The 26,199-nt window shown below is 47.4% G+C and overlaps 1 protein-coding gene across 4 annotated transcripts in view; it reads right to left on the reverse strand.

Annotated features, from left to right (window-relative positions):
- ASAP3 (ArfGAP with SH3 domain, ankyrin repeat and PH domain 3) overlaps nucleotides 1-21,867 on the reverse strand; it is a 43,558-nt gene extending 21,691 nt beyond the window's left edge. For all 4 annotated transcript variants that reach the window (XM_088790492.1, XM_088790491.1, XM_088790490.1 and 1 more), the window contains exon 1: nucleotides 21,590-21,867. In XM_088790492.1, coding sequence (XP_088646618.1) covers nucleotides 21,590-21,718 — 129 coding nt within the window. In that variant the 5' untranslated portion in view covers nucleotides 21,719-21,867. The remainder of the gene's footprint in view (nucleotides 1-21,589) is intronic.
- Between the last annotated feature and the right edge of the window lie 4,332 nt (nucleotides 21,868-26,199).

Consider the following 26,199-nt stretch of genomic DNA (forward strand, 5'->3'; position numbering starts at 1 on the left):
GGGCAAGTTGCCTATTCTCTCTGAGCTTCCTAATCAGCTATCTGTAAAATGAAGGAAACAATGCCCACCTGTCAGGGTTGTTATGGAGATTATTTTGTGTGAGATGATGGACCTAAAGGGTTTAGCGTGGTGCTGAGCACAGTATGTCCTTAAAGAACAGCACCTGTGACCATTATCAGCAGCTGATGATGATGATGATGATGATAAAGAGGTCCATCAAATTCTGGGTACTTTCCCTATACGGATTTGAAACCCAATATCCTCCCTGAGTATGACCTTGAGATACTTCCATGTTTGGGACCAGTGGAGGCCCATCCCAGGGCTGAAGAAAGAAAGTCAAGGATCAGGGAGGTTGATGTTTGAATCAGCTTAAGGACTAAGACACTTCTTATGGGAGAAACAAAGATAAGAGGCGAGAACACGGACAGCTCGACAGTTCCCAGAGATCCAGGTGGGGAAACACATGTTCACCAAAGCCCTTGATCCCCACCTTGAAACTTGAAAAGGGAAAGATAAGAAGTGATTAAATTAAGGAGCTATAATTTCACTCCAAAAGATAGTGTAGGTTAAAGATATGAACAAATTACAAAGAGATTTAGAAAACTCCCTAAAAGGCAGATCCATATGCCTCGCATACAAAAGGTGCTCAAAGTTGTTTACCTAAATAAATGATGGTTTGCAAAGTCCTAAGGCATGAATCTGACAGGACTATGTCCATGCTCTAGATACCTTTTGGGGAGTCTTCTCATCTTGTGACACCTTTTCTCTGAAAATAGCCCCCCTCCCTTCTATAGGTGGCCCCTTGCCACCTTGTTTGTTCTAGCCAGAGTTGATTGACCAGGGTGGACATTTGACTCAAGCTCAGCCAATGAGATTCTCTCTCCAAGGAATTTGGAATTGGGCTTTTGGAAACTAACTGATTGATTGAAAGTGCTTAAACTGGGACATCTTTCCCATCATGTGCAAAGAGAAAAGAACAAAGCAGATATGTAGAAAGAAGCAGGAGACCCGTGCTGCCACAGAACGGTAGAAGAAAAGAGCTGCCCTGGTTTCTGGAAATTTTCCAGATCCAGCACCCTGAGAGACCCTTCCATACTTCCTGTCCTTGGGTCTCCATGAAATCCCCCTGAATCCACTCAACAAATTTCCGTTAGTGCTTAAGCTAGTTTGAGAGGATTTCTCTTCCCTGCAATGTGGCACAGACAACTGGCTGGCTCCCAAGGTCCATTCTCTCTTCTCCCTTAGCTATAAGAACTCTGATTTTTCAGATGGCCACTTAGTTACTCAGAATAAAGACTACATTTCCCAGCCTACTTTGCAGATAAATGTGGTGGCCAATGGAATGTAATGGATATTTCATTGTTAGCTTCCAGAAAGTATTCTTAAAAAGAAGGGACTACACACCTATGAGAATGGCCAAAATCCAAAACACTGACAACACCAAATGCTTGTAAGGATGTGGAGCAATAGGAACTGTCATTGTTGATGGGACTACAAAATGGTACAGCCACTTTGGAAGACAGTTTGGCAATTTCTTATAAAACTAAACATACCCTTACCATATGATCTGGCAATTGTACTCCTTGGTATTTACCCAAATGAGTTGAAAACTTATTTCCACACAAAAACTTGCACATGGATGTTTATATAGCAGCTTTTTTCATAACTGCCAAAACTTGGGAGACAATGGAATAGTAGTGTTAAAAAGAAATGAGCTATCCAGACACAAAAGACACGGAGGAAACTTTAATGCATATTACTAAGTGAAAGAAGCCAATCTTAAAAGGCTCCATACTGAATGATTCCAACTCTATGGCATTTTGGAAAAATCAAAACTATGGACATGATAAAAAGATCAGTGGTTGTCAGGGGGCGGGGGAAGGGAGGAATGAACAGGTGGAGCACAGAGGATTTTTAGGGTGGTGAAACTATTCTGTGTGATACTATGACAGCAGCTACATATCACTATACATTTGTCAAAACTCATAGAATGTGTACCATCAAGAGTGGCCCCTAATGTAAACTATGGATTTGGGCTGACAGTGATGTGTCAGTGTAGGTTCACTGACAATAACAAAGGCACCATTCTGGTGTGGGCTGGTGACAGTGGAGGAGATTGTGTATGTGTGAGGCCAGGGGTAGATGGGAACTCTCCGTGCTTTCTACTCAATTTTGCTGTGGACCTGAAACTGCTCTAAAAGAGAAATTATTTTTATTTAAATAAAGAAAAGAAAAGAAAAGGAAGGGAGGGGTGCCCTCTGTCACATCTTTCTCCTGGCTAGAATGCATCTGTGATGGCTGGAGCTCAGGCAGCCATCTTGGACCATAAGGTAGAAGCCATGTGTTATGAATGGTGAAGCGATAAAATTTCTAGCCTTGTCCTGGTGACTGGGGAGCCACCCTAACATCCCTGGACTACTTATTTGTAGACTCCTTTTATATGAAAGAAAAATAAATGTCTATCTTATTGAAGCTACTGTTATACTGGGTATTCCGTCACTTGTAGCTGAACCTAGCTCTAACTGGTACAGACAGGCAAGTCACCCATAAACTGTCCCTTGATGCCCTTGTCAGACATCTATCGAGGAAACTGCTTCCCAGCAAGATGCCACTCCTGTCCCTACTGCTCTTTGCAACCAAGGTTCACACGCTATTCATTCATTCATTCATTCATTCATTCATTCATTCATTCAATGCCTGCTATGTGTTCAAAACCTGTGTGAAAGACACAATCTCAGCTCTTTCCCTGCTGCTGCAGAGTAGTGTGGGACAGAGGCTTGGGTACATTCAAGATTCGGCTCCACCCGGAACCCAGCGCCATGGCGGAGGTGCAATGGACATTAATACTGCTTTACAAGAGGTGCTGAAGGCCACCCTCATCCACGAGGGCCTAGCACGTGGAATTTGTGAAGCTGTCAAAGCCTTAGACAAGCGCCAAGCCCATCTTCGTGTGCTGGCATCCAACTGCAAAGAACCCACGTGCGTCAGGTCGGGGGAGGCCCTCTGTGCTGAACACCAAACCCACCTAGTCAGGGTTGATGACAGCAAGAAGCTAAGGGAGTGGGTCGGCCTCCATCACAGGGACAGGGAAAAGCCCCGTAACGTGGTTGGGTACAGTGGTGAGTAAGGACTGTAGCAAAGAGGACATCAAATGCAAGAAATGAACAAATACACTTGGCTTTGTTTTTGAAAAAATAAAAAGACACAATGTCAGCTCTCCGGGCATCACCATCTAAGAGAAGAAACCAGCCAAGTAAATAGATACTTGTAATGCAATGTGATTAGGACGACAATGGTAGGTGGGGAACCCAGGGGAAGCAGAGCCATGTCTGCTTGGCAGGAACAGGGAAGGCTTCCTTGAAGCTGTGATGCTTGACTCTAGGGCTGGTCAGGCAGAAAAGGGATAAGAGCCTGCACTGTGCGGCGCTGTGGGGAGCGCTGGGTATGATAACGGTAGGATTGCTAGACAAGGGAGGCTTGCTCTAGGAAGAACAGGCAAGGAGAGGAATACAGTTTGTTTGTTCATCCATTCCTTTGTTCATGCATTCATTCATTCATTTCAACAAGCATCTATCAGTGCCACTTTTAGCCAGGCATGGTCCCTGCCTTCAAGAGGCTCACAGACATATAAACACACAAGAGCCTGAAAGGGGCACAAGAGGGAAGAATTCGAATCACCCTCTTCTCAAGAAAATACCTGAAAGTCATTCACACTGGGCTGTAAAGGACTGATCACCGCTATCCTCTGTGATATAACGGGGCAAAGATTTAAGCTAAAGAAATATAGTTTTAAGGAAATTGTGATCATAGCCTGGGGATGAGAAGGTATTTGGGGAAGGCACAGAGGTGTCCAGGACACCTGCAATGATGCTACGATAAGCATGAGTCACAAGCCCCAGTCTCCCCAGAACTACCTCCCTGGGAGAGACCAGCCCAGCCAGTTCTCCAAACCTCCTCTTCTTTAAAACAGGAGAAAAATAATATAATACGAGGGGGGGAAAAAAACCATCTTCCACTTAACACACAGAGTTACTGTGAGGTTTATATGAGATCGCAGACGTGTGCCAAGGCTTAAGGCATTTGGAAAATATGAGTATGATTCTTACTGTGGTTTGTTTTCTGCTTTTGTGTGAGATCAACTCTCACTCCCCATGCCTGGGCCTGGGTAGGTTAGAAAAAACAAAGTCAGCCGTTGGATCCGGGTGGGCCCATTGAATCCCCAGGAGTCAGTCGTCCTCAAAGTGGGGCCCCTCCACCGCAGCAGCCCCTGGGAACATGTGAGAAATGCACATTCTCTGGCTGCATCAGAAAATCTGGGGGTGGGGCCTAGCAATTTGTGTTATCACAAGCCCTCTAGGTGATTTTAATGCAGCTAAAGTTTGGGAATCACTGGTCTACTTCTACCCTTCAGAGATGCAGTAAATCTTCATTGCTAAAAGTATGGGGCTGGCCCCAAACTACCTGGTTTTGAATTTCAGCTGCTGTGCGACCTCTCTGTGCCTCAATTTCCCCATTCATGAAGTTAGGGTGATAATAGTTCCTGTTACACGTATATAGGGTTTTGGGGGAGATTAAATGAATTCACAAAAAGTGCTTAGAACATTATTATTTGAAGCTAATGTTACCTACTTCAAAATGAAACTGAATTTGGTTTAGGAATCTCTCAACTTTCTCTGAGCTAATTAAAGATACTTCCTCCACCCTCCCAATCATCTTACTCAGCACGATGTGGGAACCAGCGGTGCAGAGGGGCCACAGTGAAACCTCTGCCACTGGGCATTCACAGTGCAAGATGTTACATGTCCTGAGTGCCTGCTGAGCCAGGAACGTTACTTGTCACTCTCCCAGCCATCCTTTGAGGTCGGCATCATCATTCACATTTTATAGAAGGAGTTGCCAGGGGAAGAAACATGTCCAGGGACGTCCGGGTCATACAATGCCGAACAGTGGCAGAGTCATGATTTAAATCCAGGTCTAGCCAATCCAGGGCCAATATTACATCCATACCACCAAGCTGCTCCACAAAGGTGAGGGGACGCAGCTTCTTTGATCCTGGGACTTAGATTGCCTCTGAACCTGAACCTCAAGTCTACCACCTCTACCACATCCCCTCACCATCCTCACAAACTTAGGGGAAGAAAGAGGGAGGTGGGGAGGGAGACCTACCCAAAGAAAGCAAAATGGACAGCAGTGATGGGCCCCAACTACAAAGCCTCCAAGGGCTATCCTACTGAAGAGAAAACACATTTCTTCAGGTTGGCCCTGGAAAGGTTTCCCAAGAGTGAGAGGTGGAAGTTAGGGAGAGAGAAACAGATTTCAGCTCAAACAGAATATCCTAAGGAAGAATATGCGGACCCTGTAGAGAGTGAGCTCCCCATCACTTGAAGTATTGAAGGACTTCAGGTGGTAAAGTGTGATTCAGGGACTGGAGTTTGGGTTAGTATCGGTGGCCCTTTAGCTATCTCTCAATGCTAAGAGTCAATGGCTCCATGCAAGAGCCTGGTCAGGCACTGGACAAAGACAGGTGAAAGGCAGAGCGACAGGGACATGTGCACTTCGAAAACCAACTGGAGGCCTTTGGGAAGTCTTGCCTGGCTGGCCCTAGACAAAGCCTGAATTCTAGCTGGTGGCACTGCCCTTTGTGCCCCCACCCTACCCCACCCAAACCACACACACACACACACACACACACACACACTGTGCTATGGCTCTCTGGTTTGTGTTCAAAAGACCACAGATGGCAGCACTAGGGCCATGCCCAGCTGCCCTGCTTGGAAGGGCCTTCTGCATGCCCCCCTCCTGAGTCAGGATTCATCAATAGGACCCATTCTTCATTCCTGGGATCTCTCAGAGCCAGCTGTGGTTGCCATGGCAACTCAGCCAAGGGGGCAGAGCTGCTAAAGCTCAGGCCTTGGGAGCTGCAGATTAAATTTCACCATTAGACATTCACTCCTTTGGACTATTATAATACAAGGCATAGGGACCACTTTTGTGGTATCTCATGACCATAACAGCTATCATTAATCAATCACAGAATTTTTCCCATGGACCCTGGGCTTGGTGCATCAGTCTGCTAGGACAGCTCTTCAGGTAACCTCTACCAATTAAACTAGAGTTGGCATAGGCAATGAAAACCATTTATCTTTGCTTTGGACCATGATGTCGTCCCTTGAGAGATGAAATCACAGAATATTAGAGATAATCTAACATTACCTCCTCATTTTACAGACTGCAAAACAAAGGTTCAAATGAGTTTTTTGCACCAGGTCTCATTGGAAATGAAAACAAACTAAAGAAAAAGAATACAAACCAAATCTTGTATAGGGCTTTACAGTTTGTGACGCAGTTTGACATCTACACTTTAACACTCACAGCTTCGCAATGAGGCTGTCACTGCTTTTGTTCCCATCTGGCTGATGTGTCCGTGAGCCTCAGAGACATAAAGTTGCCTGAGCTCACACAGCCAGAAAGTGGTGGAGATGGACCCGGGACCCAAACTGCTAGACTCTAACTCTCTCGTTCACTCCCAGTCTGTGGGCACCAGTTCCTACCAGGGCCCTACGAAGCCACACATACAACAAACACCATAGACCAATAAAACAAGTCTCAAAAATCAGTCTGACCAAATACGTCTGCAGCTGTTATGATCAGTAAGATCCAGAAATCTTTACAATTGTTCTTGAATTCATGGTAGCTTTTTGTCAATCAATCAATACTAAAAGTACAACTGTTGAGGGAAGGTCAATGAAAGTCTGACATTAGAAAAGGCTCCTCCTGTGAAGTGGCGGAATCCTAACTCCTTTGATCTTCAACTCTGATGTCCACAGGATTAAGTTAAATGTACCACATATTAAACGTGAAAATTAAAAATATGATATTTTAATGAGCAAACCAAGCTAGACCTAAAACATTTAATGAAATGATATTTAAAAATGAAAAAAAAAACCAAAAAAACCTGGTGCTTCTCATTTCTAGATCCAACTACCAATTTACAGGAAATGCAGAAGATGGAGACACTTGTTACACTACACCTGGGGATGCAACAGTGAGTACAATCAGTCTGTGTGAAACTACAGGTTTCTTTAACAAGTGGACCGCAAAACGCAAAAGCACAGGGGCAGCCAGATGGCTCAGTTGGTTGGAGTGTGAGCTCTCGACAACAGGGTTGCCAGTTCGATTCCCACATGGGCCAGTGAGCTGCGCCCTCCACAACTAGATTGAAGGACAACGACTCAACTTGGAGCTGATGGGCCCCGGAAAGACACACGGTTCCCCAATATTCCCCAATAAAAATTTTTTTAAAAAAAGCACAAATGATGGAGCAGGACACTTAAGAGATTTAAACACATAACAAATGGCAATGCAATGCATAGACCTTACTTGAATCCTGCTTTAAAAAAAAAAAAAACTCTAAAAGAAGTTAGGAGAATTATGAAACGACTGAAAATTTGAAAACTGGATAGTTGATTTTTTACAGATTATTGTTAATGTTTTGGGGTACAATAATGGCATCATAGTTATGTAAACAAAAAAGAAGTCCTACTGTTTAGAGATACATATTGAAATATGTAAAGATGAAATGATATGATGTTTGGAATTTGCTTCAAAATAAAACAAAAGTCGGGGAAGCAGGTGGGAATGTGGAGAGGCTTATGGGTAAATGGCGGTTCATCATTCTGTTCTGAATATCCCAAATTCTCTATTGTCAGAAAAAAGTGAGGACGAATAGATGAAAAGATTGGCACAATATTAAAAGTTGAAGCTGGGTGAGTCTACTTTTGTGTGTTTGAAATTTTCTACAATACAAAGTTAATAAAAGGCAAGAGGTTCTTATAGTCAGAAAAGTTGGGAACCTCTGCACTAAGTTACCTGGAACTAGTCTTTGACACCTTAGTATATTGAACTGGCCCCTTTTGATGGACACCTATCAAGGCACAGCTTTCAACAAGAAGGATGTGATAGGACAGAGGGGGGTTTGGGAGAAGCCAGCCTGAGAGACTTGCCCCAGTGCAGGGCAAGGATAAGGCAGGAGGGTGTTTGAGGGGAGGCAGGAAAGGGTTAAGGCTGACCTGCTGGGTAAAGGTGGTCACCGAGCTCTGTGGCCTAATTACAAAGAAGGCACATAGTAGATAGAGCACAGGATGTGGAGTGAGGAGACCTGGGTTTTATTCCAGACCCAATGCCTCACTAGCTCCAAGCCCCTGAGCAAGGCCCCTGCCCCTCTAGGGGAATTGGTACCCGTACAATGGGAATGACAGTTGCTGCTGGTCTAGCCACCCCCACTGAGAATCAAATCACATAAAGACTGGGAAAGTTTGTAGCCAGAGCAAACATGAGCTGTGCTGTTGGTGTCATGCGCTAAGTTTGCTTTTTCTCACCCACCTACCCAACCACCAGGTCCCGAGCAAGGCAGGGAGCCCCACAGCGCCCTTCCTGGGTGGCCAGCAAGGAGGGGCATGGGTGGGACTGAGAAGAATTTGCTAGCATCCCACCTCCGGGCAATCCAGCTCAGCTCCACTCCCTTCATAGCCTCTGCTCCAGAATCTCAAATCTGCAAACCTGCCCCTCTCCACCCTGGTGGGGTGGAGTCTCTAACAGTCACTGGCGCGTAATAGGAGCTACCAAGCGCAGGGCTGTACCCGAAGCCCTGTGCAGGGGTGGGGACCGATGGATGGCAGGCTCGGGCCCTGCCCTCAAGGTTCTCACAGGGAGATAAGGATACTTCACCAGAGCCTCAAAAACACTGAGGAGACACTGATGAAGCAAAGCAGGCCAGGGCCAGATGACTAAGAGCAGAGGCTCCTCTGTGAAGCCCCGGGTAGGAGTGCTCAGCGCATGTGGGGAACAGCCCGGAGCTTCCTGGAGCAGGCACTCACCAGGGCCAGTGGGGAAGAGGCGAGCAGGGAGGCCTCAGGGTTCAGCAGGGCCCAGAGTGACCCGCTGGGAGACCAGGCTCCTAATGAGAGCTGCATAGGTGCTTCTGTGTCGTCCTTGCCACGTGCCAGGCTTAGTCTAAGCCCGCAACACGCTGTATGTTATTTCATGTAATCCTGTCAGTAACCCCAGGTGGCTTTCCAGAGGAGGAAACTGAGACCCAAGGAAGTTGTGGCATTTGCCCAGGCTCACACAACTAGTCAGTGGTGGAACCAAGACTGAAACCCAGGGTTTCAGGCTCCAGAATCCATGCTTGTAACCAAAGCCTCTACGTGTTTATCCCACAAGTGTTGGGGAGCTCCTGCAGGGTTCTGAACAAGAGAGAGTGACTGGATAGATTCTCGTGGTAGAAAGGTCAACTCCGGGGCTCAGCTGCAGACTTGTCCAAGTGGGAAAAAAGGGGTGCGGCTTTGTCCCCCAGGCACAACAGGGTAATGGGGAGCCCAGCCCAGCCGGGCCCAAAGCAGTCCTCCCAACAGGAAGGACTCGGATTCCAAGCTCTCAGGGTGAGTCTGCTTGGGGACAGGAATCCAACGCCCGCCCCCGTTCCTGAGTGCCGGCTTTGGGGCAGGCGCTTTATGTTGGTTACCTCATCTGTTCCTCCCAACAACCCCATGAGGTGGTTATTATCCTCCCCCTTTTACAGGTGAGCAAATCGAGGCTGCGGTAGGTTAGGCAACTGGCTCAAGGTCACTTAGGAAGTGTAGAGCCAGCCTTCTCTCCAGAGCCTTCTCTCACTATCACATTGCAGCAAATCACGAGGTAAATCCCACCTCGCTGAGCCCCAGTTATCTCTGTAAGGATCGCCATGAAGATGAAATTAGGTCATATTTTTTCTAACAGTGGATGTCGGGCCTCTTGAGAGTCAATGTAGAAACATTTTGAGGGAAGGGGGTGCTGCATTTTAGGCTCGCCTCTGCCACTAGCCCCTCTGTATCCCGCTAAGCAAGTTCCTTCCCTCTGTGCTTCAGTCTCTCCATCTGTACAGTTCAGAGCTGACGGACATGAACTCTAAATCCCTTCCAGGTCAAGGCTCCAGGACTCAAGAGTCAAGGTTAATCTGACCTGCAAGGCTGCTCCAACCTCAGCCACCAGCAGGAGCAAAAGTCTGCAAATGGTTTTCATCTGGATAAGCCCTCACCCCCAGCTCCCTAGGATCTGGGTGAGGACAGTCAGAAGGAGGTGGCAAAGAAGGGCAGGGCACTTCCCAGCTGCCCTCTGCATGGTCCATCGACAGGGAAGTGCTCAGCCCTGCCTGTTGCCCGCAGCCCCTGCAGTGGCTACACCGCAAGGCCAGGGAGCCAGGACCTGGGGCCAGCCCCAGCCTCTGGTGTGACCTTGCGCAGTCTCCTTCCCTCCCTGGCTCTATTCCTCATCTGGAACCAAGGGGTTGGGCGGTGGCGTGGAAGGCTCCTGCCAGCTCTGACATTTATTATTTCAGGATCCCTCAGCCTCTCACTGTTTTCCTTCCTGCACTGCTGGAACCCGTGACTGGCCCTGTACCCCCTCGATGGGGCCCCTGCAGATGTCTCCCCAGCCCGGGAGCCTGTCCAGTCTTGTCAGCTCAGCCTCACCAGCTGCCCCTTGCAGGGTGGTGGGAAGCAGGGAGGAAGAGGGGTTGCAGGAAGACAGCCGCACCCTCACTGTATGCTGAGGCCTCTGCAAACCCCAAGTTTCCTGGCTGGGACTTTCCTCTGGAGACTGCTCGGCAGTGATGAGCTAAGAGGGCAAGAACTCTGCAGACCAACCCCTGAAGATTCCCTTCCAATCCCAGCCTGAGCCGAAGCCCGGAATTCCACCCAACCCTGGGGAGAGCCTGGCCTGCCCTCCTGGACAGTGCTGCAAAGGGTCCCTTGCTCCCCCATCCTCTGGGCCCCCTTGTAGGCCTGGCTGAATGTCTCCCTGTCCCGGACTTGGACTTGATATCCATCACTAATCCCTTAAACCCTAGCCCTGTCCAACTCTTTGCAATTTCCCAATATACCAGACCTTTACCCAGGCTGCTCCTGCCTGCCTGGAGAGCCCTCCCCCATTCTGCCTAGTAAACACTTCACCTTTTCTGACTCAGCTTACAGGTCACTCCCTTCCTACCACAACAGAACCAACCCCTTCAGAACTCACCCCTCCTGTCTCTATGCCACCCTGTGCCCACTTTGATCAGGGCACTCACGGCCCTTATTCACCACATTTCTGACTTCTCTAACGGGGCTGAAAACTCCAAAAAGGCAGGGACTGGCTCATTTGTTTTTGCATCCACAGCATCAAGCACAGCACCCAGCACATGAATAGCAATAAATGTTTGTGGAATTAATGAATGAATGAATGAATGAATGAATGAATGAATTAGTAAATGAATGAATGGGTATGAGCAAGGGCCTGTGGAACACAGAAAAGACAGTGGGAATTAAGGACTCTGGCTTTTACATCACACTGTTCTGAGGTCCAAATTCTGGTTCTAATATTCTTAGCTGGGTGAACTGGGGCAAGTGATTTAGTTTCTCAGAGCCTCCATTTCCCCATCTGTTGAATGGGATAATAACAGCACCTATCTCGTAGGACTGCACCTAGCCCAGGGCAGGGCATACAGGGTGGACTGCAGAGTAGCTAACCTGCCCAGCAGACATCTCTGTATTCCTGAGTCCTGAGACACACATCCCCAGGCTGCCCAGGGGAGTGACCTGGAAAGCTTTAAAAAGAATGCCACCAACAATAGGTTTTAATGTAGATGGGGGTTTTTTGCCCCCATGCTGTTGGTTGCTAAATGTAACAGTCTTATCATGACGCTGATTAAATGTGTCTTTAAAAATAATAATAATAATAATAATAATGAGGGTGCCAGAGCCTCACTTTGTTAAATCAAAGGCCCTGGGGAGGGGGAGGGTCTCTGTGCCTTTGTTTCCTTATGGGGATTGTATGAATCAATATATGGGAAATGCTAACAACATTGACTGGTATTTGCTATTTTTATTTTTATTGCTTTTAAAGCAACCCAGATGACACAGAAGAACCTTGAAAACATTATGCCAACAGAAAGAAGCCAGACACAAAAGGCCACGTACTACAGGATTACATTGATATGAAATGTCCAGAATAGGCAAATCGACAAAGACAGAAAGTTGTCAGGGGCTGGGGGAGTGGGAGTGGGGAGTGACTGCTAATGAGCACAGCTTTTTTTTTTGGAGCTGATGGAAACGTTCTGGAATTAGACAGTAGTGATGATTGCACAATACCATGAATAAAGGCCACCGAACCGTACTACTTTAAAATAGTTAGAAGGTGAATTTTATATTATACGAATCTTATCTCAGTCTTTGAAAATGCACCTAAAAGCAACCCAGGGGATTGTACTGTGCAGCCAGGACGGAGAATTGGGTAGGCTGTCAACAAATGTTTGATGAAGAAATGAATGGATGGGAAAGTGCAAAGGGCAAAGCTGAGGGAAGAACCTGCCTTGTCCAGAACAAGACTCAGCTTTTCATTCCTGGGCATCTGCAAGGCAGCCAAGATTTTTCTTTTTGCTCTAGCACAGGACTATATGGTACAATTTCAGCGATCACTCGTAGTAATTACCTCATCCCTGTTGCAATTATCTCCCGCATTTCTCTGTATGGTTCCTGATCTCTTTATCCCAGGGACAGGGATACTTACGTTTTTAGTAGAAGGGAATTTTTAAAAATGACCAAGTGTCTGTTATGTGCCAGGTGTATGCTAGATTCTTCATATATAATCCCCTCAAACAAGTCCATATAGTTATTATCACCCGGTTTACAGATGGGGAAACAGATTCAGAAAGAGTAAGTCATGTGCCCGAGGTCACAGAACCAATAGGAATTCAAATCCAGGTCTGTCTGATTTCAGTTACTGGACTGTCTCCATAGACCTCAGCCATGTCCCTGTATGCTACGGGTTGTCAGTCATCTTTTCACGGACACAGTCCCTGTCCTTCCCAGATGGGGGACTTGTCATCTCCATGCCCTCAGTACCTACTATCCCACCTTTGTACACAGCAGGCGTTCAGTAAGTAGAGTTCAATAGATTACTAACCGTAAGTGCGCACGCAATAGCTCACCACGATAGTTTTCACCCTGACAGCTCATCAGGGTTGCCTGGGGAACTTCTGATCTGCTCATTTGCCCAGGCCTCATCCCTGGGAGATTCTGATTCCGTAGGTCTGGGTGGAGCCTGACGTTCTTAAAAAGTCAGTCAAGGTCAAAACCCAGCTGAGTTAGAGAACCTTTAGCAGCTGTTCCCAGCTGGGCCTCATGAACCCTCCACAAGGAGGCCTACTCACTGACCCCAGTGAGACCCAATCACAATGTTCCCAGAACAAATGGAGCCCACAGCCCTTCCCTAGAGCCTGGGGAACTCACTGTGCCTCTGTGGGCCCTTATGTGCTCTGGGTCAAAGCCCCGGGCCCATCAAAGAGACCTCCTAGCAATAATCCTGTCTGAGGGGTATACAGGCACACCTCATTTTATTGTGCTTTGTTTTACTGCGTTTCACAGATGGGGTGTGTTTTAACAAATGGAAGGCAAGACTCACCACCAGCAAAAAGATTACAACTCACTTGATTGCCACACTTGCTTTACTGCAGTGGTCTGAAGCTGAGCCCTCAATACCTTCGAGGGATGCCTGTCCTACCAAATTGCCTTTGGGGAAAGAATTTTCCTTCTGCTCTGACCTAAAGTTCCCAAACCTGCCTATGTCGCCTCGGTGGCCAGAAACAACTGAATACCAGGCAAGGAAGGAAGCACCGAAGACTAACATTTGGGGACAGGAGGATCTTTGGAAGACTGGGCTAGAGGCGGACAAATCCAGGAGGACCCTCTGCCCTGTGCAGAGCCAGCCTGGTATGGGAGAGACTGGGCTCGGCAGAGCTGCGTTCTAAGTCCATCCTGGGAAACCCTCCTGGCCCACATCCCTGGTCACCATCCCATGTGTCTGCTCCTCTATGCAGGGAACTTTTCATCTACCTCCCCCTCCAATCAATCCAGACCAATGTGAAGGGGGGAAAAGCACTCAATCTGTCCAATGCCAAAGCCAGGGGTCATGTCTGTCGTTTTATTTTACCTCTAGACATCTAGGGAGCATCTGACAGAGCTCCCTCATAGAAACATTCTTCTTATACCTCCTGAGGGACTATATTCTCTTGATCTCCCTCCTTTCTCATTGGCAGCTCCTTTACAGTCTCCTATATGAATTCCTTTTCCCGTCCTAATCTCTCAACACTGGAGCTCCCCAGAGCTTGGGCCTGGGCCCTCTTCATTCCTCTCCCTGGGTGATCTCATCCATTCCCACAGCTTTAAATACCAGCTAATGCAATGTATGCATATGTGGTTTGGACAGCCCGCATGAACATTTCCTGGGCTGCTGGTTAAAATTCAGATTCCTAGACACCTTCCCACATGCTGGCAAACCTGCCAGGAACATTTGGAGTTTTTTGCCAATCTGGCATCTGAACCTCTTTTCTACATCTGGGAAATTACTTGCTGCACAAGTCTTGGCAGTGTTTGCCTCTTTAAAAAGCCGTTAAGATCAAATTCTTGCTTTTCCAGCCTCCCTTGCAGCTAGGGTACAGGTGTATGAGTGAAGTTTGGCCACTCAGAGGCACCCACTGTAGACTTTGAATCAGGAACAGAGAGAGTAGAAGATCCATTCTTATGCTAGTGGCACTGGCAGTGAAGGTTCCCTGTCTCCAAGGGACAATGGAGTACAAGCTGTGGCATTTATTGCGGGGTAGCAGTGTCCTTGCCAAACTGGCTCAGTGGAGTAATTTTGGCTGAAATCCTGCCTGATTCCTTACCCCAGCCCACCAGCTTCCCAGAAATTCTGTGAACTACTGAATATTCCCTTTCAATGAACTCCTTTTCTGTTTAAATCAGCTCAGGTTGGTTTCTGTTACTTGCAATAAGAAGTCCAAGTAAGATACAGCTACTGAATTAGACTCTCTGGGAATGACGCCAAAAGATTATTACACAAATGCAAGTTTAAAACCCACTATCTCAATACTGACAACTCTCACATGTGTATCTCCAGCTCCCTCCTTTGATCTCTAAACTCATATATCCAAACGCCTTCTTGACACCTGCACTTGGATGTCTCAAAGACCCATAAGATGCACAAACAGAAGGCTTGACTTTCCCCCAAACCTGTTCCTCTTCCAGACTCCCCCTTCCTAGGAAGGGTAAATGGCACTCTACCATTAGGAACGTGGGAACCATTTGTGACCACTCCCCACATGCACTCCATCAATAAATCTTGATGTTATTACAGTCGTGTGTCACCTAACAGGTATACACATTCTGAGAAATGTGTTGTGCGGCGATTTTGTCCTTGTGTGAACATCAGACTGCGCTTATACAAAGCTAAATGGAATAGCCTACTACACACTTAGGTTGTATGGCGTAATCTATTGCTCCTAGGCTACAAGCCTGTACAGCATGGTACTGTACTAAATACCATAGGCAACTGTAAACACGCTGTGATATGCACGTTACAACATCTAGGCAATACATCACTAGGCAATAGGAATTTTTCAGCTCCATTGTAATCTTTTGGGACCACCACCATATACACAATCCATCATTGACAAAAATGTCATTATGTAGCGCATGGCTGTACATTTGACCCTCAAACAATGTGGGGGTTAGGGGCACGGATCCCCTCACCCCCGCACAGTGGGAAATTTACATACAATTTTTGACTATCCAAAAACTGAACTACTAATAGCCTACTGTTGACCAGAAGCCTTACTGATAACATAAACAATCAATTAACACATATTTTGTACATTATATGTATTATATATATTGTGTTCTTACAATAAACTAAGCTAGAGAAAAGAAAATGTTATTAAGAAAATCATAAGGAAGAGAAAATAGTTACAGGATTTACTGAAAAACATCCACATATAAGTGGACCTGCGCAGTTCAAACTCATGTTGTTCCAGGGTCAACTGTACTTATAAAATACTTCCAGAGCCCACCCCCCTCTCCCTTCCACCAATCACAGCCCTATGCACACCACCATCGTATCATCTCTTCTGTGAACCACTGCAATAGCCTCCTTGGGTGGTCTCCTTCCCCCTTCAATCTAGTCTCAACACAGGAGCTGATAGGTCTTTCTAAAATATAAATGGGATCATATTGCTTGCCTGCAAAATAAATAAAATCCAAACTTGTTACCACAGCCTAGGAGGTTGAACGTGACCTACCCCTGCTTCCCAAACTCATCCTGCGTTTCTCTTCCATTTGCCCATTGCTATGCTTCTGCTCCTCTGGCCTCTTTTCAGTGTCTCAAATACTTTAGACTCTTTACTGCCTCAGGGCCTTTACCTGTTCCCTAAGCTGTTCCCTCCACCAGGAGCACCTCGCACCATTATTCTCTATTAAAACTCCTTTTCAGTTTTCTTCTTTTATTTATTTGTTATCCAACCAATATATTCTGAACACCTACTATGGTGCTATGGTAAATACTAGGGATACAATGGAGAGATGGATTCTATTCTCATGGAAGTCAGAAACTTCGTGAGAAATCAGATTTTAATAAAAGAATTCTACAAATCAATGTAAAGTTTATGTATGATGTGTGCTGATAAGGTGCTATGAGGGAGAACTGAGCTAGAGTAACCACGGAGAGACAAGTTAGAAGGCCACTGCAGTGTTCCCGGGGAGAAATGATGGTGGCTTGGACTAAGGGAGGGAAATAGAGAAATGGGTAGATGGCAGAGATGCTTAGAATGGAAGACTGATGACCCTTGGTGATGAAGGGTGCCTGTGGAGGTGCGAGGCTTCCGGCTTGTGTAACGGCGCAGGTACCACTCACTGAGAAGGGAACACCGGAGGGGCCAGCCAGGTGAGACAGTCAAGAGTGTGGTTTTGGACGTGCTGAGAAGTCTAAATGAAACAGCCAAGTGAGCAATGGAACACAAGGGTCTGGGCTGGAGGTGCAAATGTGTGAGTCGCCTAAAGATGGGAAAGGACTGAAGCCCTGGGTGTGGGTGAGATGGCCTGGGGAGAGAGGCTAGGATGCAAAGAGAGGAGGACACAGGACCAAACGCCAAGGAGGGCCTTGATCAGGAAGATGAGCCTTCACGTCACTTATCATAACATGTAATTACTGATGTACTTGTTTGTTTACTGCCCGTCTCCCCCAGAAGACCGTAATCGCAATGGAGCAAAGACTGCATCTCTTCTAATGAGCAACATGTCTATCCAGTGCCTGATCCAGGGCCTGGCATGGAGCAGACCCTAAGCATATGCTCACTGCTGTCCCTCAGCAGGCTGGTCTCATCCATTCCGACACAATGGGGCCAGTGGCCCCCACTGCGCAGCAAAAAGCCCAAATGCCTAACTGGAATATAAGGCCCTCCAAGTCATGCTGTACCTCCTGAGCTCTCCAATCCATCCTTTTAATTCCCTTACACCTGAGTTTTCCAAACTGGGCGTCATCTATACCTGGATAACGAGGTGGGCACACAACAGGATGAGCACACTGCCGCTCCCCGGATCCTAGTGTGCCAAATGGAGCAGAAGTGCTGTGGATTTGTAGGGGAACTTTCTGGCCGTGCCCCTCTTCTCTGAGAAGTGCACCCCTCCACAGTGTAGGTCTCCGTGCCACGTTTACCCCGCCCGAGTCTATCCCTCATGACCTCTGTTGATGAAACCAGGGTGGAGACCCGGCTTCTGGAACCAATCCAGAAGCTGGGCCGGGCCTTTAACCTCTCTGCCAGGAACCTGGAAGTGGCGCACAAGACTGGCCTGGTTACCTTTAGATGCTGGACCAATGAGGTCACGTGAATGTGGGGGCTGAAGTTGCCTATCTTCCTCAAAATACTGTGTTATGCCCTTTGGGGCCTGTGTGATGACAAGTGATCAAAAGCACCGTTCAGATATGCAGAAAGCAATAGAGGCAAGAAACAGTGAGAATGATGGAGCAGCTGCTTTTGTTTCCAACAATTTCCCAGCCTCCACTGAGGCCCTGGGGAGTTTCCAGCCTCCAGTGAGGCCCTGGTGAGGTTTACTTTTACTGACTGCTCTTCAGTCCCATGAGGCACCTCTAATTCCTTAAAACAAATTTCCCTTCAACGTAAACACGTTTGAGAGGGTTTATGTTTCTTGCAAACAGTCTCTACGATTATTATTTTTTGTAAAACAAAAACTGCATTTTTTGGGTAACATTCACAAAATATTAAGAATTAAGAATGAAATACTTTCTAAAGCAGATTCAAAAAAGCAAAAGTCACAACGGAAAAGATAAATTTGATGCCAATAAAATTTAAAACTGTGCATTATAAGACAAGATACCAATTTAGGTAAATATTCTCCCTAACTAGCACCCCCTGATGGATAATACATTTTCTCTGAGGACCCACGCTGGGAAGCATACACATTTCCACAGCAATTACCTCTGGGGAGAGCATAGGGATTGTGAGACATGGTCACAGGTGACTTTAGTCTTTTTGGTAATGTTTTTAATTTTTTAATTAAAAATTTTGTCCTTTGTGCAATTAAAACTTCATTAAATCTCAAAAAGTATATATAAAACACAAGCCTTTGACGATCTCCTATTTGTGGCAGACTGCTTCATCCAAGGTCCACTAGGAGATTTCAGTTTCACCAGTAGTTTGGGATGCACGCTATAGCATGAATTCTCAGCATTGGTCAAAATGGCTTACTTGGGTCCTGAATATGCTCTCTTCCCACCAGTGTCCAAATTCACTCACGTATCCTCTCCACTTAATGGACTTGTTCCATCCTTCAAGGCTCACCTGGAAGTGTCACTTCGTCCAGGAAGCTCTCCCTGATCGCACCCATCCTCACTGCTCTTTTTCTGACCCGCTCCACTAGCCTCTTGGCACTGACTGTACCTTTCTCTGGGCACTCAGGACAGACTCCTAGGATTCCAATTTATCTCTCTAAGATGGGCTACATCTCCCCAGCCAGCAAACGAGAGCAGCATCTTTATGTCCTTGGTGCCTAGCACAGAGATGACATGGAAAACTGGACAGGCCTTAGAGTCAGACAGACCCACTATGTGACAAAGGCAACTGCCTTAACCTCTCTATGCCCATTTTCACCTGTGTTGTTGTGAATATCAGTGAGATGATGGATGTAAAGGGGCCCAGGACAGAAAGAAGATGGGTGACGACAGAATGATTATCTGTCTTAATACTCCCTTGCATTTGTACCGTGTTTCACAATTAAAACCAAAAAATCTTTAACAACCCAGAGAGGCAAGCAAGGAGGGATGATTAGACCCATTTTAAGGGTGTAATAACTGGGTTCAGAGAATTTACATAGGGAGGGCAGGCAGTTGGACTTTAGAAGGACAGAGAATAGGACCAGGGGTTAGAACATTTGGGTAGAAATACCAATTCTTCCCCTACCCAGACATGGGAGCTTGGACAAGTCTCCTGCATTCTCTGGACATCAATTTCCCCACCTCAAATGAGAATGTTCCTAGGTGATCTCCATCTTAAAGGGTCCCTCAGCACTGACATTCTAGTTTCCTGTGACCTGCCCAGGACTGCAAAAAAGGGCTACAAATCCCAGGACAGAGTCCCTAGTTACTCCCAGGAAACCAGCTGGGACTGGAAGACTTGCTTTAAGAATCAGTTGCATTTTGATTCAGCCAAATTCATCCTGCTTCAAACCTGGGGGTGGGTTAGTCATACTCAGGAAAGGGGAGGGGGATGCCAGCATCAAACTACATGTAAATATCAACACGAATGCAAAACCAAACAGGAAGCCTCAGGAAAGTCCAATCCAAAGGTCAGATTCTAACTTTTTGGGCAGTGAAATGCTGAAGAGAAAAGCTGTGTTTGTGTGCCACAGGCTTTCTGTTGTTAAATGAACCTTGTGCGCACCAAACCAAAGTCCCAAAGACAAAGGAGACAGGTTTAGTCAGGTCTGAACTGGGGCAAAGCTGAACCCTGACCAGAGCCCGCTGTGGCCTCCAGACCCATTCCAAGGGCTCCCTTCCCACTATCCTCCAGACACACACAAGTGCTTACACACACCAAGCCAGGCAAGGCCAGATGCACGGGCATAAATGGGCATTTCTGTCCCAGGAGAAAGGTTCATAGTACAGCCCCTTTCCCACCCCTGCTCTGATTTAACATTTTAATGAACAACCCAGAGAGGAGGGTGAACTGTGACAGCCCTAATGGTGCCAATGGCACTGAACTCTTCCGGGTCATGAAATGTGAGCCTATGAAGACAAACCTCGGGAAGCTCTCCTCAGAAAGAGGCTCTGTGGCAGATTCCCTGTGAGTCTCCCAGTAAAATACAATCCCCATGCATAGGTGGTAGACTCCAAGCTAGTGGTTCTGCCCAAAGAAGGAAGCCAAAGGCCATTGGCTGCTTCTTATTTTAATTTAAACCTGTAACCCTACTATGTGCAAAGCATTAGGCTGGGTTCTGTGAGGGAAATGGACAAAAGAGACCCAGTCACTGTCCAAAGAGATCTGTCAATTAACTTGATCATCATTCCATTTATCGAGATGCATGCTTTGCATGCATTGCCTCCTATAATACCATAGTGCTGTGAGGTAAACATTATTATCCCCATTTTACAGATGCCAAAAGTGGGGCTCAAACAGATCAGGTCACACGCCTAAGGTCACACAGCTGGCAAACTTCAGAGTCACAATTTGAACACAGGTCTGCCTCCCCCAAAGTTCATGCTCTTTCCGCAATCCTGTCACTCCTACAAAGCGATACACCCAGACTCAGATGGGGTTTCAGCCTGAGAGGAGAAGGAGAGATTTCCCAAGACATTGACCCAGGGTATTATGAACTATTGAGCTTTGTATCAAGTAGGTGCTCAGTACTCTTATGGTGAAAAATGGAAGGTGAGTGCTGCCACTGAGGTCCAAAATCTGGGCATCCTCTGAAAGGGAGTTGCAAAAACACAGTATTTTCCCTTGGCCCAAAGCCACAGGGTGTCTGCCTTAGAATATTACCTGCAGGGGAGGCCCGGGAAAGTGCAGCAGGTCGGAGAAGAGGAATGAACTCCAAAGAGCAGGGGAATGGGGTGGGGCAGCCTGCAAGAGCCAAAGAAAGGCCTGGGACGCGATGCTGGGAAAGACAAAGAGGAGGGGAGGGGAGACGAGACGAGAAACTTGCCAACAGCCTGGCCAAGGTGAACCCCAGCTCCTGGGGCCTACTCATTCGCATTCATTCCTCAAACACGGGCCAAATCTCAGAGCCAGCAGCCAGGGGGAGGGGGCCTCCCTGCAGCCAGGGAGAAGTAAGTTCAGGACCGAGGCGGGAAGGCCTGCTTCCCAGAAGGGGAGTGACTGGAGGACCAAACTTGTGGGGCTCCAAGTATGAAAACCGAGACACATGCAGTGAGTCGCTGAGCCAACACTTGCGATGGGGCAGGTCACCGAGAGCATTGGGGGCATGTCCTCTGACCTGTGAAGTCTGTCATAGAGGTGACCGTGAGGCCCCCCACAAACAGACCCTCGGGCCCTCCCCCGGCCTCGACGGTGAGGACGCGGATGTTTGTGATGCACTCGGTTCTCACAGATCCAGAGAGAGGGCAGATTTGCGGGAAGCCGTAAGGGCCATCGTAGCTCGGGTCACGCCTATGAACGTCAAGGCGAGACCCTTCCCGGGACTCGTGACCCCTCCCGCCTCAGCCCCCTCACCTCCTCCCGTGTCAGTGCTGCCCCTCGGCACCGGGACATCTTGGCGGCGAAGGCGGCAGCCCCGGCTGGGGAGCTGAGGTCCTCCGCTGTGACGGCCAGGAATTCGGCGACGCTGAGCTGCTCGGGCATGGCGGGTGCGGGGCGGGGGCTCCGGGACTGCCGGAGCGGGTCGCGGGGAGCTCGCTACACAGCGCGAGGCTGGCCTCACAGCTAGCTCTCCTCGGGCGCCTTCAGGGACTTCGCACGCCCCACCCCTTTCGCGTCGCCCCGCCCCCAACTGCCTTAGCTACCTACCGCCGAGCTTCTCGCGCCCCAGGAGCCTCGAGATTCCCCACTCCGTCCTCGTCTCAGCCCCACGCCAGCCTTCCAGCTTCTCTCTGCACCTTGCCTGGACAGCGGTCCCGGTTCCAACGCCGGGCTCCTCGGCCCCGCCCCCTGGCCTCTCAGCCCCAGAGAGCTCCGCCCCTTGCTCACTGCCCCGCCCCTGGCCTCTCGCTGGCTCCTCGGCTCCACCCCATACCTCATTGCCCCGCCCCCGGCCTCCCTAGAAGATCGCCCGGCCCCCTCTCTCCCTCTCGGAGCCTCCACAGCTCCGCCTACTTTCTGCCAGCTCCCTGGCCTTCTAAATTTTCTCCCCCTCGGGCCTCCCTTCGTTCCCAGCCCCCATGACCTGGCCCCTTCAGCTCAGCCTTACAACCCCCCGCCCCAAGGCCTGCCAGTGTCCTTGCCCCGCTCCACCCGGATCGCCCCACCTCTCCCTTGCTCCCCACTCCCAGCTGTTTGCCTCGGGTTCCGCCTGCCTCCGGGGCTGCCCACCCACCTCTTGGCTCCGCCCCCAGCCGCGTGCCCCGCCTCCGGGGTCTATGTGGCTGGGCGCCCCTAGGTAACTGTGATTTGGGGAAAATTACAGCCCATCTTGGAGCCTCAGTCTCCTCTGCAAAATGGAAAGTCTGATGCCCACTTGGTTATGATTTTGCGAGGAAAGAACCTAACGTGTGCGTGTACCGGATAGGCGCTCAGTAACCCGCTCCCCCTTACCTGGCCTTCTCACCGCAGCCTTCATTCTTCCTGGGCTCACTCTGGTGACTTTCACTCCTCACCCCCTCTCACCATCCTTACCAGGCTAAAGACTGCCACGCCTCCCTACCCACTAACCTCTTCCTCTTGGGAACTACCTATATCCTTGGGTGGATGATGGATGGAGTTCAGGATAGAATTCCACTTAGTTTAGTTCTGAAGCCTGAGGCCCTCTGGAAAAAAATCCTTCAGGTAAAAATATCAGGGAAATACCAAAGTGAAGAACATGGGCTTCGGAGTCTGATAGGTCTAAGTTTCAATCCTGGTGCTGCTCTTAACCAACTGTGTGCAGCTGGGGAAATTGCTTGCTTCTCCAAGCCTGAATTTCCTCCTCTTAAAATGGCCTGATGGTATTGTACCCCATAAGGTGATTGAGAGAATTATACAGTTTTCCTAGAAAAAGAAATCTGAAAAGGCATACACTAAAATATTACCAGCCGAGGACATTATGAGTAATTTTTTTTTTCTTTTGGTTAATCTGTATATCTTAACTTTTCTGTAAGGAACATATACTACTTGTGTCATAGAATCAAAAGTTGAAAAAATATGTCCAAGCTGGTGGAGAAGACAGGATGACTGTGCTGTGGAATATAACTCTGGTTCACCCCTCAGTCACCTTTCAACCCTCTCTAGTCTATTTTCAGCCCCAACTACCCAAAGAGTTATTTCAAGGTCAACTAGGATCTCCTTCTTTTAAAATGCAACAGGCACTGCTCTTGCTCAACTTCTAGGAGCATCTAGCAATGTTAACCACTCCCTCCTTCTTGAAACATCCTTTTTCTTGAATTCTAGGACAACCATTTTCCTTGGTGATCCTCCTTTCTGGGACTGCTCCTTCTCCAGGCCCTTTCTGAGATGTTCTTTCTCTGCTTGTATCTTAAATGCTGGAGTGATTGGGAGCCCTCTGCTGGCCCCTCTGCTCTTCTCACTCTACCCAGTCTTGGACACCTTCATCCAACGCCACCAGCTTCCTTTACACCATCAGTGTTGACGTTTTTCTGTATTAGTTTCCTATTGCTGCTGTAACAAATTACTGCAAATTTGGTGGCTTAAAACAACAAGAAGTGTACAGAGGCCTTAGGAGAGCATTGTTTCCTTACCTTTTCCAGCTTCTAGAACTGCATTCCTTGCATTCTTTGGCCTGTGGCCAACTTCCTCTATCTGCAAGGGCATCTCGTTTCTATGTCATATTGCCTTCTTTTCTGTGGTGAAATCTCTCTCGGCCTCCATCTTATAAGCATATTTGTGATTATATTTAGGGCCCACCTGGATAATCCAGGATAATCTCCCCATTTCAAGATCCTTAAATTAATCACACCTGCAAAATTCCTTTTGCCATATGAGATAACATTTACAGTTTCCAGAAATTAGGAACTTGATATCTTTGGGGGTCATTATTGAGCCTACCACATCTTCCAACTCTCCATTTTCAGCCTAGGACCTTCTGTGGTTTGAGATCTATGTATCCAACTACCTATGGGATGGTTTCACATGGTTGTGTCACAGACAGATACCTCAAATTCTACATGTCCCAAACTGAACTCGCTATCTTATACCCTGCCCTGTGAAGGCACCACCATACATTCCCTGGGAGTCACCCTCTCCATCTCCTTCCACAGATCTCCACTCAGTCATCAAGTCTTATCACTGCCTCCTAAATGTCTCACAAATGAGGCCATCTTCTCCATCTCCAGGCCAACCCTAGTCCAGGCCATGCCACTTCTGACCTGCTCACTGCTCTCCCTGCCCCCAATCTTGCATATCTGATCCATTGCTCCTCTGCTTAGAACTCTTCAGTGGCCCCCATTGGTCTCAGGATGAAAGACAAACATTTTTTCATGACTACCTGGTCCGGCATGATCTCCATCCTCCTGCCATTTATAGCCTTATCTCTCACCATTCCCTCCCTGCCATGATCTGAGCCCTCTCACGATTCTTCCCTCTGCCTGTAACACTCCCCACCTCCTTTCAACTGGCCTAATTAGACGTCAGTTCCTCCAGGAAACCTTCCCCAATATCCCTGTGGAGACTCCTATAGGACCCAATATTCCCTGCCACAGCACTTCTCTTTGTGAATTGTAATCACCTGTTTGCTGGTCTGGGTCTCTGGCCCATTTATTTATTTCTTGAGTGCTTACAATGTACCAGTTGGGGTGCCAAGTGCTATACAAGCAATAGCTCACTCAATACCCACAACAATCCAATGAGGCAGGTAATATTATTCTTCCCATCTCTGTATTATAGGTGGGATAACTAAAGCTTACAAAGGTGAATTTGTATAAAGTCAGAATGAACAAGTAGTATAATCAAGATTCCGACCCAGGTCTACATGACTCCAAAATCTTTTTTTGTTTTGGTTTTGGTTTAGTATTAATCACTGAACTGTTACCTAACTAGAAAATATTGCCTCTTACAAATTAAGTAGATATAATTGTTCCACATATTTTCTCCTATAGTTCAAATATGCCACCCACCAGAGGCTGAATATTGTCATAATATCTTGCAGGCTAACAAATTCCTTAATATTTTGTTAAGCAACTACTTTAATGTCAAATCCCATATCAGATACTCAAACTGAGAGACACATGCTACTGATGGTGAGCCCCTTTCTGAAGCATAAGTTTTATTTCAAGATTTTGGGGAGAAAATGGAAAAACAAAGGGTAAATAAATTACAGTATTAAATGGAAATAATATAAACCCAGAGCTATGTCAGAGTAGGGTATAAAATTTTTAGGAGTTTTCAGAGAAAACATGTGCCTTCAAGGAAATTTCCAGTTGCTTCAAACTATTTCCCCTATGTAAACATTCACTTTATTAGGGCTATTTCAAGGGAAGAGTTTGAGACAGACTACTTATAAAATAGCTTTTTCTAGGTCCCTGGACCAGCCTACACAAATCTGGCTCCCCGGAATTCAACTGTTCATACAACAAACACTTATCAAGCAGTTCTAGGTGTATTCTCCTGAGTGGAAAATGAGGAGTGGGAAGGCTGCAGATACAAAGATGGGCAAAACATGGAGCAGTTCTCAAGGGACTTGTACTCAAATAATCATAAGATGCAAATTGTAAATGCCCTTAAAGAGATCCAATGGGAATTAGGGGTGGGGAGGATAAAAGAGAGCCCTTTTGGTATCTGGCTCAGGGAAGCTGAGGAGGCTTCAGTGAAGAAGGGGCACCTGAGCTGAGTCCTGAAGGGTCTGAGGGAGCTGGGGACAGAATGAGCAAAGATAAGAAAGACGATACAGAAAAGTCCGTTCCCATCAGCATAGATGCATGCTGTAACATTTCCCATAATAAAACAATTCCTCTTGTCCTTAGTTCTCCCTCCAGCTACTGCCCATTTCCCTGCTCCCCCTTCAGCAGGAGTCATTGAAAAGTCACCACTGTATCCAACTGCCACCTTGACACTCCCACCTGAAGTCTAATCGGACATCTTGAACTAACATGTACAAAGCTGATTTCCCTCTCCAAACCAGTTTCCCCACATCAGGAAATCTGTTGGCTCTACCCCCAAAATAGATCCAGAATCCA

The sequence above is a fragment of the Rhinolophus sinicus genome, chromosome 14, assembly GCF_057876585.1.
Source record: "Rhinolophus sinicus isolate RSI-liver-muscle chromosome 14, RSI-T2T, whole genome shotgun sequence".
In the NCBI taxonomy this organism is placed as follows: domain Eukaryota; kingdom Metazoa; phylum Chordata; class Mammalia; order Chiroptera; family Rhinolophidae; genus Rhinolophus; species Rhinolophus sinicus.